The sequence below is a fragment of the Schistocerca americana genome, chromosome 7 (assembly GCF_021461395.2).
Source record: "Schistocerca americana isolate TAMUIC-IGC-003095 chromosome 7, iqSchAmer2.1, whole genome shotgun sequence".
In the NCBI taxonomy this organism is placed as follows: Eukaryota; Metazoa; Arthropoda; class Insecta; order Orthoptera; family Acrididae; genus Schistocerca; species Schistocerca americana.
Window position 1 is genome coordinate 271,056,964 of NC_060125.1, and position 14,708 is coordinate 271,071,671.

General features: G+C 40.4%; 1 protein-coding gene across 1 annotated transcript in view; it reads left to right on the forward strand.

The window, feature by feature from the left end:
• The window catches only part of LOC124622477 (myrosinase 1-like), a 59,203-nt gene that overhangs the window by 20,656 nt on the left and 23,839 nt on the right, over window positions 1-14,708 (forward strand). The window contains exons 6-8 of the mRNA XM_047148185.1: window positions 131-225; window positions 390-537; window positions 12,234-12,349. Of these exons, the coding sequence (XP_047004141.1) occupies window positions 131-225; window positions 390-537; window positions 12,234-12,349 (359 nt within the window). The remainder of the gene's footprint in view (window positions 1-130; window positions 226-389; window positions 538-12,233; window positions 12,350-14,708) is intronic.

The window sequence follows — 14,708 nt, forward strand, 5'->3', positions numbered from 1 at the left end:
GACTAAGTTATTCCCACGCTGGAAATGTAGAGCAAAATCTGGCGTCTTATTCGAGAACTCCGAATACATTAAAGTTATAGTTGATAGAGTACCTGTATTATGTATGTTATTGTTTCGATGTGTTTTACAGGTAGCGTGGGAATTACACTTAATATGAATGGGCTTGAGCCAATGACGAACTCGACAGAGGACATAGAGGCTAGTGAAAGAGCACGACAGTTTCAGGTGGGTACTGCACCTCTGCCGTCTAGCATTTGGAGCTCCTGCAACTTTTCAGTCTGTTGCTAGTCTCTTAGACAGTGCAAAAGATACTAATCACTTCACTTATATGGCCTATAAATATAAAAGTGATGTCTGTTAGGAAAGTTAATGTGTAATTTGCTCTGCAGCTGGGTCTCTACGGACACCCTATCTACACTCAGAGTGGTGATTATCCGGCAGTGGTGCGACAGCAAGTGGATGGCAACAGTGAGGCTGAAGGACGACCCCGATCAAGGCTGCCAACCTTCACACAGGAAGAGGTAGAGTACATCAGGGGTGAGTATCGAAATACATAGCAGTTGAAGACAATCGAGATTGATTAACGTTATCCAGCACTGTCCGGAAATGATTCTGAAATAAATTGTTGTCCCATGTTCTTCATCTTAGATTATTAGTACCAGCGACATTGTCTGAGTGAATAATGTAACATCCGAAAATGTACGGTAACAGCTGCTGCTTTCTGAGACTCTGGAACTTCTCAGAAGTCATCGGCAACTTTGATACCGATATACGGATTACTCAGTAAAACTTTCGAACAATTATCAGTTTAATTAATCTGTTTCATAGCGTGAAGCTGTACGGTAAGAATATATTCCCAATTAAATATTAAGTGTCAAGTAAGATTCAAGAGATGAACTATTACAATGTCTCCAAATAACGTTCGGGAAGGTAACCGTTCGATGCCTTCAATAACTGCGGATATTTTGACAGTTGAACACCCAGTGATTCTCAAGGCACAAATACAACGAGAGAACGCTTAGCAGGGAAGTTCAAAACATCGGTATGCAGGGCACATGCAGAAAGACAACACACGAGGGCGGTAAACACGAGCACCACTACACAACAAAAGGTGAACAACCTCTGAAGTTACCGATGTTGAATATTATTTAACAACGGGTGAGCATGTAACAGGATTCCGACCAGAGTGCTAGCGAAATCGCCCAACGTGTATTACATTCTATCTGCTCGATTGTATATCTGGTGCCCGCCTGCTTAGTACAGTGGTGACGTGCTTGCATACACTTCAGCGAGCCCGGTTTCGATTCGCGCCCGGGTTCGGGATTTTCTCCATTCGTGAAGTGGGTGTTATGTTGTCCTCGTCATCACCGACCGGGAAATCGACCAGTGTGGCGTCACCTGAAATACGACTTGCAACACGGCGGCTGAACTTACGCGGATGTGGCTTCCTGGCCAATAATGCCACACGATCATTTCACTTCATTTCTATGCCTGGTTCTACACTTGCTTTCTGCTGTATGCCGTGTTAGTGTTTATTGCCCAGTTGGAACTACGTTCCTGTCTAAAGTTTTGTTGCGTAACATCGGTTAATTTTTTATGTAACTAGTTGGTTAGTATTTAATACAACCTTCGAAGTAATCTCGTACACAACGTTGCCTTAGTGCGGTGCCCCGTCTGCCGACCGAGCTTGAAATCGCCTAACATGGGCGCTTCTTCTTAACTGATCGACTTGTATTTTCTCCTTATTTGTGCTATAGATTTTTTATTTAGCAAGTTTTATATGTATTTTACAAACCAGTGTGGAGCTGTATTCTTATGATCGAAACAAGTCATTATTATGTCGACGAAACTGGTGTGTAATTATATTCCTTGGAGGTGTGTAATTTTTAGTATTCAGATAATATGACTCCTAGTGTATAATTGTTGTACGATCACGCAGATTACTAGCTTTACGTTATTTTCTCCGTAAACTGTACGTCTAAGGATGACAACTAGTTATTATCGAGACGGGTCATGGAATGAGCTCTTTCAGATCTAGTGATATTGGTTTTTAATATTATAAAAGACTAAGTGACATCTGCAATAAAATCAGTTAGTAATAGCGACACTCAGTTGAAGAATCAAAAGTGGAGGAGGTACACTTGGAAAAGGCCGGGAGAGATGGGAAGATTTCAGTTAGATTACGTCATTTTCAAGCACTGATTATTAAAACAGATATTGGATTGTAAGATGTTTAAGAGCAGATAATGAATCAGATTTCAATTTAGTAATGATGAACATTAGACTGAAGTTTAAGAGGTCAGTCAGGAAGAATTACAGCGTAATTCAGCAGGCAGTTCACTTGAAGAGGTATGGAAATTTCTAAAAAGGCCAATCACCGAAGTTGGGAAGAAAAACATAGGTTTAAGGAAGGCAACTGCTAAGTACCATGAACAACAAAAGAATTCGACGAAAGATGGAATTACGGAAATGTAAAGGAAATCCAGGAATATGGAAATACAAGTCACTTAGGAAAGAGATAAATAGGAAGTACATAGACGTTAAGGGGAAATAGCTGCCTGAAAAATGTGAAGACAAATAATTGTTTGCCAGAAGGACTGATTGGCATGTAGAAAAGTCAAAACAATCTTTGGTGAAATTAAAAGCAAGTGTGGCAACATCAAGAGTGCAATGGGAATACCATTTAAATGCAAAGGACAGAGCAGATAGTTGGAAAGACTACAGTGAAACCTCTATGAGGGTGGGGACTTATGGGGTGATAGAAGAAGAAACAGTACTCGATAGGGATGGGATCGGAGATAAATTATTATAATCGGAGTGTAAAAGAACTTTTGACGACTTAAGTCAGATAAATAATAAAGGATATATATATTCCATCTCAGTTCCTAACATCATTTGGGCAAGTGGCAACAAAACGACTGTTCACGTTCATGTGTAGACTGTATGAGACTGGCGATATACCACAAGACCTTCGGAAAAACGTCATCCACACAATTCCGAAGACAGCAAAAGACGAAAAATGCGAGAATTATGTCTCAGTCAGCTTAACAGCTCATGTATACATTTTACTGAGATGAATAGTATACAGAAGAGTGGAAAAGGCAATTCAGGATGTAGTACATGACGATCAGTTTGACTTCAGGAATGGCGAAGGCACGTCAAAGGCAGTTCGGAGGTTACAGCTGTAATGGAAGCAAGACTGAAGGAAAATCGAAACCTTTCATGGGATTTGTCGACCTGGGAAAGGCGTTCGACAGTGTGAAATGGATCAAGATGTTCGAAATTCTGGGAAGAATATGGATAAGCTACAGGAAAAGTACGAGGGTCGTTCAATAAGTGAAGCCAAACATTTTTTTCTAAGAACATATTTATTGTTAAGAGTCAGACTTTGGTGACAATATACATCAAAATGTCTTGTCCATGTCCTATTTTTCTACGGTGGCCGTACGCCAACGTTGTGGAAGAGCATGTATTCCCTACTGGTAAAAGCTCTTGTTCTGTAGGCGGAACCAAGTTTTCACTGCATGGCTGACACTTTCGTCTTCCTCAAAGTATGATCACCCGTAGAAAATATTTAAGCCGCCCAACGAGTTGCAAGTCGGAGGATGCCAGGCCTGTACTGTATGGTGGATGAGGCAATGATGTCCAACCCAATTTGGCGATGTGTTCCCGGGTTCTCAGATTCGTGTGTGGGCGTGCTTTATCGTGTTGGAGCAAGATTACTGCTGGATTTTCGTCCATTTGAACACGTCGGAAACGCTTGAGAAGTTTATTCAGTCTTCACGTATGCCTCTCAATTGATGGTTAACTTTCTTGGCATCACATCCTCGAGAATGAAGAAAACAAAAACAGCCTACTTACAAGTTCTTTGAATCTTGCGGTCCGCTGTGAGCAGTCGTGGAACATATCAGGAGCACCTTTTTGGATATCCTAGAGTCTCGATCATTGCAGACGCACTTCAAATGCTGAACGGCAACTATAAAACCAATTATAGAGTTGTGATGCGCCGGTCGACATGAATAATGGCATCCGCACGATTGAGCATGTCTGAAGCACTAGCTATGACAGGTCGTCCCGAGCGTGGCCGATCATTGAGCTCTGTTTCTGCATTTCCTGATGCTGTAACTTTCTTTAACCACCGACCAACTGTACTCCTATCAACTGGCATCATCGCCATACACGGCACGCAAACGTTTATGGATGTCCACCACGGTTTCTTATTCGGCACACAAGAATTCAATAACAGCCCGCTGCTTGTAATCTAAGTCGTGTATAGAAGTCATTTTGACGCTGGGCTACGGATCGACCATCTGCCAGAACGATTCGAAACCTTACCGGCGCACAGAACAAACATCAAATGTGAAGTACCAACATGGACGTTTGTCTGTGTATTTTAATGTCTTCTTTAAAAAATGGTACATGTAGTCTTTCGGTCTTACTGTTCTATCTGTACGTCGAAGAAGCACTGAGAGAAATAAAAGAAAGTTTCAGGAGTGGGTTAAAATTTAAGGTGAAAGGATATCAGTAGAAGGATTTGCTGATAAGATTGATATCCTGAGTGAAAGTGAAGACCAATTATAGGATGTATTTCATGGAATGAAGCGTCTAATAGGTACAGAAAATGCGCTGAGAGAAAATCGAAGAAAGACGAAGCTAATGATAGCAGAAATGAGAACGGCGAGAAAATTAACATTGGAGGTGGGATTCACAAAATAGACGACATGAAGTAATTCTGGTAATAGGCAGCAAGATGTACCATAGTGGACGGAGCAAGGAGGACATAGAACGCTGACTAGCGCTGGCAGATAGGGTATTCCTGGTCGAGAGAAGTCTGCTGGTATCAGATAATAGTCCTTAATTTGAGGAAGAAATTTCTGAGAACGTACCTTCGAAGCACAGCCTTATATGGATGGGAAACATGGACTGTGGGAAAACCAGAAGAGAAAAGAAACGTTTGAGATGAGATGTTACAGACGAATGTTTAAAATTAGGTTGACTGATAAGGTAAGGAATAAGGTGATTCTTCGCAGAATCGAAGAGGGAAGCAATATGTGGAAAACACTGACAAGAAGAAGGGACAGGACGATAGGACATCTGTTAAGACGTAAGAGAATGATTTAAATGGTACTAGAGAAAGATGTGGAGGGTCAAAAGCATACAGGAAGACAGAGATTAGAATACACCCAGCAATTAACTAAGGACGTAGATTACAAGTGCTACTCAGAGATGAAGAAGTGAAGAAGCTGACACAGGAAAGGAATTATGGCGGGCGGCATCAATCCAGTCAGAAGACCACTGACTCAAAAAAATGTCTTGATAATTCAGTCTCAACTGTTTCCTTAATAACTCTATTCCAATAGCTGGAACTGCATGGCAGAATCTCCGTAATGTTGTATTCCATAGGAATACCGGTATCAAGGCAATCTCCATCTACAGCACCTTTTTTCGGCTATTGGAAGCATATGTGACACATATGCTCAGCACAAGAATCCTCCGATATCCTAATGGTCTGACCAATATAGGACGTACCACACCGGCAAGAGGTACGGTAGACACCCGCATTACACAAGCCAAGCTCATCCTTTAGAGATTTTAAAAGGCTCTAATCTTAGATGCTGGTCAAAAAGCAAAATGTTTTTGCCGTATATATCCAATCTTGTGAGTAATAGTACCAACGTAGGACAAAATGGTCATAGCCATTGCTGCCACTTCGTTCATTTCGTCACCCATTCGATTGACAGTTGAGTGATCTACGACGGTTCTGGCGAAAGGCTACTCCGAGTTGAGGTAATTCACCAGACAAACTTTCAGCATCTGATAACAATGTCGACCATATAACCAAGAAATGAAGTAGCACTTCACGATGAGTTGGATGGTGACAACTATCATACTAAAGATAAAAACTTGCTTTTTCTCATGTTACATTTGTGCCTTGAAAATGACAGTGCGTGCACCCGAAGAAATGTCGGCGCTTTTCAAAGATGACACCCGGGAGCATTGCAGTAAGTTGTTCGAACGTTTTACATGCCGGAAGAAACTTCTACAAGAAGGAAATGTATTGTTACTTGCAGAAGACTTGGCTGTCATAGACTCATATTGCAAAGTGTTCTTTCGTTTATGTTACTGTGTTGACATCATAATGTTGTTCTAAAGTTGTGGATAGCACTAATTCTCAGGTGGGTTATACAATCTGGCAACGCAACAATTATCTGGTCTTTGCTTCTTGGACGAAGTCTGACTGGGAATTTCCTTCTGCAACTGCCGGCACTGGTCTAAGTTCGAACGTCTTCGTGTGTTGGAGCTTAATATAACATCTTGCCGTTCTGTGATCGGCTTCACAGAGAACGCTTTGGACCTATCAGCTTTATCTCTTCTAGGAAAAGGTGATAAAATTTGCAACGACGGCTAAGCATTTACCATATGTTGATTTTGTAAGTTAAACAATCTCCTCGGGCTCCAGAAAAGGGTAGAAAAAACGCATGTCGTTTGTTGATAAGGGCACGTACATCTATTAGAATTATTACAGAAGCCGTGAGGGCCTCTTTTCGTTCACTGAGAGTGGTCCTGATGTTATCTTACCCACGAACGAGATTTATGTTAAAGTGACACTGAGCAATAAGGATTACGTTCAAGTTCAAAATTAATTTGACAGTTCCATAGTTTAACATGATAATTAAAACTTTATTCGACCCCGAATACGCGATAAAAAATATTATGCCACACCTTTTCATCTGTTCTGTTTTAATCTGACTGTGCAGCCATACTGTCAGATGATGAGGAAATGTAAGGATTATGGATTCGAAAGAAACAAAAATCGTTCATGTGGTTGAGGAAACGAATCAACACTATCAGTTGCACAAAAAATGGAAATTGCCCTCAGCACTGCGAGACAAGTAATGCGTGAATGACAGCAAAATTCTATCAACCTCAGAAAAATACCACATTTATGTACAGCGATCGAACATCTCGTCGTGTAGAGCCCATGGGTCCTACGAGACAATGCGGTGGACTTTCACTTCCCTGTTTTTGTTCTTATCTCGGATGAAGGTTGTTTCACCGGATGCTGTATGCTCAGTAGTCGCAGTAGGTAGGTATATGCCGATGAGAATCCCCAAACTACAGCAGGTTATAAGTGAACTTGTGAGTGGTCGTAGTCTAGGTTAATAAGTTAGATTTAGACTTCCCTCCGATTAACTGCACATTCGTAGACAGTATTTCTGCGAGACACTCTCCCTTGGTCCTTGTTAACATTCCATTTCAATGTCTTGCCATATGCCCATGTCCCCCATCCTTGAAATTATGTGTCGTCATCACGACAGCATCCTTATAGCTCATCGACCTGTTCAGGCGTCGTGATCGGCCACCAGTTTATGTGCCCTGAGGCAGATTAATGTGGCGTTCCACATGGAAGCAAGAAATTAATTATTTAGTGTTTGTATCAATCACCCGGAACCGGAATGGAAACTATTTTCAATAAACTAACAGAAATTCCAGATAAAGTCTCAATTACAAAAGCCAACTAAACTGCATGTTCAGATATAAACATATATAACATACATGAAACTAGTGGCATAGTCACAATTATCATTATGATTGCCATCGTTGGTCAACAAGGATTACCAATAACTGCATCAACCATGTGGCGACAGATATGGACAGGAAAACGTAGTGAGGTAGCTATAAAATATCTTGGGCTATCAGACCATTTCTGACAAACAATAAAAATGGTTTTGTAAGAATTCCCTAAATTGTAGGAATACAAAAGGCATTTTTCAATAATCGAAAGACAAGATTTTCAAGAGAACCAGGTAATCAAGAAAGGGATTAAGTGTACAGAGAAACCGATGAAAATCCAAAATTCTCTAAATTCTCAATATCATTTCCTGTCATTATCAACATCTCACACAAATAAATTTATAACAGCGGGTACTAAAAAGTCCTCCCAATCCCTTAAAACCCCTCATGAAAAAGTGTCATAGGACATCACACACATCCATGCCAGAGGCAGGATTCTAACCTGCGACCGTAGCAGTCACGCGGTTCCGGACTGAAGCGCCTAGAACCGCTCGGTCCGCCGGCCGGCCATACAAAATGCCCCTAAACAATTCGTTTAAATTAGTACCTGAGATAGACTACATCAAAACACATTTCGATGAGGGGGACACAAGAGAAGCCTCCGCGAAGGACGTGTCATTAATAAGACATTCTGGCGTCCCTTGGCCAACGGCTCTAAGCCTGCAGATTCTCTCACACCAGAAGCATCACAGTTGAGCGACATAATGTCTTGAGATACGATGCTTCTGACACGATTAAATAAATAAAATTTCGATAAGCGACATGTGGTCGCTGAAGTCAACTTCTAATGGCAGGAAATATTTTGTTAGTGGTGCTGATGTAATCTGCTGTGTCGGTGTCGTTAACTGGGAATGTATACTGACAGTCAAGACTTCTCTCCTTACCTCACAAATCTATGAGGCGTGCTCTCACACATCTCTTGGGGTTTTATGAAGCAGCTGACGTATGAAAACGTTGTGGAATCAGAAGACCTCGTCGCTAGAATTGCCGTCGCTGTTGGTGCCATTACAGACATGCCTGGAATCTTCGAATGGTCACGACCACCAATGGTCCGACGATGTCCTGCATGCGTACAGGCCAATGGTCGCGCACTGGAGCAGTTCCCGTGAATACCAGTGCAGCATTTATCATGCTAAATTACCTTCTGTGTAAAGCGTCCCTGCCATCAGCAATTACCGTCGGGGACCATATGTGCCACAACTAAATATATTTGTTTTGATATTCTATACCCCTGTGTCATTTGGATCGAATAGTTTCGGAACATCCTGTACGTCTTTTCCGACAATACTTTCACATTATGTTTCTTTCTGCTCTTTTCCTGAAAAAAAAAAAATTACTCCCAAAGCTATGCCATATAGAATACTAACATCTTATCCTCTTTCTGAAAAAATGTGGTGTTATGGTGTGGTCGTGATTTTCATGGAGGGGGCTTGCACCCCTTGTTGTTGTGTGTAGCACTGTCACAGCTTCCCACTATTAAAGAGCAAAAAAATGGCTCTGAGCACTATGGGACTTAACATCTGAGGTCATCAGTCCCCTAGAACCTAGAACTACTTAAACCTAACTAACCTAAGGACATCACACACATCCATGCCCGAGGCAGGATTCGAACCTGCGACCGTAGCGGTCACGCGGTTCCAAACTGAAGCGCTTAGAACCGCACGGCCACACTGGCCGGCTTCCTCTTTCTGAACTCAATATCTCAGTCGAAATAGGGGGATTCTGCGTGAGTTTTGCAGACTAGGGAATGGGCAGCTGCTGTGTTCCAAATGTGAAACCAAACATAGTCGCTATGGTAATGACACCAGCTGGTAGTGTGTGTAGTGCTACATTATGAGACAATGTGTGGGAGCAGTGGCTGAGAGTGGGAAATGAATGACTAGTGTAGTAAGAGCCTTTTACATTATTAAGTAACTCCTTTGTAATACGGTATTCTGTACAAAGGACAAACAGAATGAGGTAGCACTGTTTTAAACAGCCTGTCCTTGCATTCGGGAAGTTGGAGGTTCCAGTCTTTATCCGGTCACCCTGATTTAGGTTTTCCGTGGTTTGCCGAAATTACTTCACACAAATGCCAGGGTGGTATCTGCTAGAAGGGAACGACCGACTACCTGTCCGATCCTTGTCACACCAGACTGTAAGTATGTAAATGCCCGTAGAGATGCATTATGTAATATTTTGTTGCTCTTAAATTTTAATACCAAGACACGTAAAATGTCCCAGAAAATGAGATCTACGGGTTAATAAAACTACTATCACTATAATTTATTTTCACATCCCTGTAAAAGCAGGAATCAGGAGTGGAGTAATGAAGTTTTGTAGTTGAGGGAGGTTGCTTAGGTGAGAAAGAAGACCCAGGAATCTTCCTCTTGAAAGTTAAGAAGGAAACCTTCAAAAACTGTTTTAAACTGTTTTGATACTTAAAATACCAAACAGTATCAAAAATGTGTTTTATTTTCGACAAAAATATTTTAAATTTCTTGAAATGTGTAGTATTCACAAACTTTTTCTAGGTAACGTCTTTTATATGACTGTTAACACAACGTAACTAGCTCATAATTCTTTTGTTGGGATAGAGTTGATAAGTAAATTAAGAACAAATAAACTAAAATTACAATGAAATACTTTTGAAACTGAAATTATTAATTTCTTCATGGTTATATTTTTGCCAAATATAAATTGCGAGGTCTTCAATAGATACTGAAATATGTTTCTCTAATTATTATTTTCAATACAATAAGTACAATTCACAATGATACTCGTTTTTAAACAAACATAGTGGGAATAAAAATGCAAAATTCATATTTATTATATCATCAAAACTATGTATTTAAGACTAATACGTCCAAAGAAATACAATGTGAATAGTGACAATGATATTACAACGTTACAGTAGCTCAAACCTTACTTGCAGGTACATAATGCCATAATTTTGAATGTAATAGTGAGTTTCTTTGATACACTGAATAATTCAAATCTGGCAAAGAAGATCATTTTACAAACTATAATCATGCTTATATTTTTCGTCCTACTGCTCTATACATACAGTGTATATTTGGCATGCTTTATGCCTATTAGCATCTGATTCACACTTTTTTCAAGTTTTATACAAAACTGTAATCTGTGTGATTGCTAATTACTCTATCGTTTTACATCACTGAAGAACAACTGTCACTATGTTAAATGTTATCTGTACTTACAGAGAACATAGTTTTCTATTCTTTCCGCCCTTCTCAATATACAAAGTCTATAGTTTTTCTTTGGTAATAATGATTCATCTATGGACACACAACAAAGCAAGCCTTCTTAAGCGGCATTGCCTATAACAGTTTCGCAACCAATTAATGAGTTTGAATGTCGAGAAAGATCTTTCTGCTGTAGCAACTGACACAGGAAGAGAAGAAAGGATCAACATCTAAGAACTAATTTTAGGAAAAATTTTTTGTGTACAAAACTGCAAACACTCAACCGCACAGCCTAGCAGAGGTGTTTCGTTTGCCTCTTTTCTTCTCCATTTAACAAGCAGTTTAGCAGTAGTAGCAATGACAACAGTGGCGGCAAAGCGGATAATGCCCTAAGGGAAACGTGAAGCACATGCTCTTGGGAGGAATACAAAACTGTTTTGAGCCGAAGGTAATCATCGGTACTTGATGTTTCCCTTACATCAGATGTAAGTGGCGACAGTGTTGTATTTCCTCTGACCACGAGTTATGGTCAAAGGAAAATTAAACACTGACGTATAAGGTAACAATTTGGAAGGTGCTTGTTTGTCACAAGTAGCAACAGGTAGAAATCGAACACATTTTATACTACGTTGACAATACTCTGCACACAAAGCAAAGCCCGTTCTATCATTAGTCCTGCAGGACCAAGCAAGTTACGTAGACAGGATTTCTCAAAACCTCGCCCAAGACTCCTTCGATGTAAACTGTTGCATCGTTTCCGCTGCACATCTGTTGGTTCAGAACAACAAAATAACTTTCCACCTTTCACCGTGAAAAATGGAAACAAACTATACAAACAGTGCTTTGCAACGAAGTGGAAGACCATCTCCGATGTTAAACATTGCAATAGTAGCATTGTAGAAACACACGCTACTTGAAACATGACTCCTATCTTTAGAACCAAAAGCAATGGCTGTCCAGAAACTGAAGTAATGCGATTCCAAGGGGAAAAAAGTCCTGGTTGAACTGAACCATTGGAAATCCACTCTGCACACCAAATTTTTAAACCATGTTGTAACACGAAACTATCGACATTTGCAATAGTAGTGTTCCTTAGCACTCTATGTATGTCCTTCAGCAAGCGTTTCTTGTAACACAGCTGTGTCACTAGTATAAAGCATTAAGACACAGTGTTATTTTATCCCCATTTTGTTAGCACGTAGTGAAGTACCAGTCACGCTCTCCGAGTTGACCTCAAGCACCGACTAAAATCTTTAACACGTCATTGGTCCCTTCCGAGTGCATCTGTCTTTATAACAAACATGCATGTGAATCATTATTCGTATTCGGTTTCCGCAGCGTCGTTTCTGCACGGTGGAACAATACATTACATGAGAGAAATGCGAACAAAGCAGCAGAACTTTGTTCTTAATGTTAACGCTGTCGATTCGATTTACCAGGTGACTGAAATAGAGGGATTATACCTTGTTGCAGGGTCAGCAGACTTCTTTTCAATAAACCACTACTCAACGACTTTCGTGACGCCGGGAATCACAGGCGATTCACCTTCCAAAAAACGTGACATGGCTGTAATTACAACTTCTGGCGAGGTAAGTTTAGTGGAAAAACATTTGAGGCAGGCAAATGTTCATAAATTGATGAGGAGTGACATGATCACCTTGACGGTAAACACGATCGAATGTTTGATAATCTGATGTGTCACTGGAAAATTATCAAAGCAGAAATAGTCGAGCTTGAACTCTTTCTCTCCTTCAACTACTTTTAATAACACAATATGTTGTCAAAAACAAGGCCTTCCAAGGGAGACAGCTTAGATCGAACATAGGCTGATATATTTATTAATGTCTTGCCAACAATTTTTTTAGGTTAATTCTCAAACCGCAAACATCACGTCATTCACTATAAACGTTATGTAGACAATATCATGGTTATGCCAAAAGGTAGCGCAAACGATATCGCTGTTTTCGCACGTCGGCTGTGTCGTATAAACAACAAAAATTTATCTTACCACCGAAATAAAGGGAAGTAACCCTATTAACTATTTGCATCTGACGATCACTAAAACAAACAATACAGGTAAGTTCAGAACTTGGACGAAAGGGTACATACAATATTATTCATGTCAAATCCTATCACTCACAGCTCCATAACGGAGAATTTTTTACTGCAATGCCACATCGACTTACTTGCTTGCCATTAGATGGCCAATAAAATCTAAAAGAAATAGACGTGGAAAGCGGGTACACATTCATTTAAAAGCACAAGAGGTATGCAAAGTAAGAAAAATTTTGCCCGGATGACATACTATGGAAGAGAGTCTTAACAGCTAGAGAAACCGCTTCAAAACACAAGTGTCAAATACGCTTTTCAAATAAATAATACAATGAAAATTCGGCTTAGACACAAGATAGGTAACAAATATAGTTTTGTATTGGAAAGACGGTTAGATAGTGTAATGTTGGAGTTAGGGAACAGGCACATTCGCAGGACAGAACTGCGTCTGGACTGCACGTTACTGAACACATGTATACTGTAACCTACATGGATAACAATATCAGTCTTGTACATACTGCGGCAAGGGGCCGCCTACCGAACCCTCTGGAGGAACTAAAGATCCATAACTACTAGAAGCACACCTCATTGAAATTCTGAATTAACAAAGCGAGCTTTCACCGAACACCATTTTTCACTCATGGATAGGGTACTGAAGTTCTTGCACTTCCTGATGTCAAATAGCACATACATCTTCCAAAAGTTGGGGGTGACAGTTTTTTCCTTTAACTGAGGCATGTCGTTGGTAAAACTAAAATCCAAGACTTTCCAATAAAATTTGTGTTGCCTAAACTTTATCAAGGCAAGAAACATATCGGACTTCTTTCAGCTTTTTTCTAGAAATCTCAGTTTCTCGTGCTCCGAGCGTTTTGACGTCTACGCCCTTTTTAAGCGAGCACAAGGTTCTCTACAAATTCCACTACTACAACTTGTTTCGGCACTCAACACCAATGGCCCTGCAGTTCGTCAAAGAATATCAGTTTTCAAATTTTGTTCAAAATGGAGAGATACGTTGTTTCTGAGTACTGCCACTGCCGTTTCTGCTTATAAAGTACAAACGTATTAGTATCATATTCCAAACTGGAAATGAACATATCAGTTTCTGATAACAATTACTTCATCTGCAGAGAGATGATTCCTAGGAACACTGAGACAGCCTCTTCCATTTTGTTAATTTCGTCTTCTGTTTCCTCAACAATTTCCATAAAATATAATTCTCCTTCACTTTCGTCATATAAAAATTCTGGTACGTTGTAACAGTTGACTACCCTGTAGCTACTGCCAGTGGACGAATATTTCAAATCTGCTTTCCTTCAGGACCACGCTCCGCCACATCTCAGCTCACATGAGCACGAAACATCGTAAAGGACTGAGTCAGGTGCTGGATCTTGCCTCGCTACAACAAGCCTCGGACCGTGGCTCCCGTGAGCCCCACTTCTCAGGAAGTTTCCAAGTTCCAATCCAGCTTTTGATTTGCTGGTAACAACGTAGATAATGCTGTTTCTCATCATCTTCTACTGGTTGTAACCTTGCAACATTCAGATTTAGCTAGTAGCTGTCACTGCAAATCGTCATCTGGGAACTACTGGCACCTTCACTGTACAATGGGATAGTAAACTGTTCTCCAGATGTTATCACTTCTTCGCTGGTAGCGTCTTGTTTCCTGAACGTGCCATGTGTTGGTTTTAGGTATTATTTTCTCCATAATGTTGCGAAACTTCACTTTCCCTTGACCGAAAACGGAGCATGTTTTATCACGCCCACTAAAAGTGTGAACCAAATCTGTTCTTCCGTTTTGGTCTACAGATAATCAAATACAGCCTCCATCCCTTCAACTATTATTGTTGCAGGTAGGTAACCTCTTTCAACGGCCCCCATACGACATTTTCTAGGGTT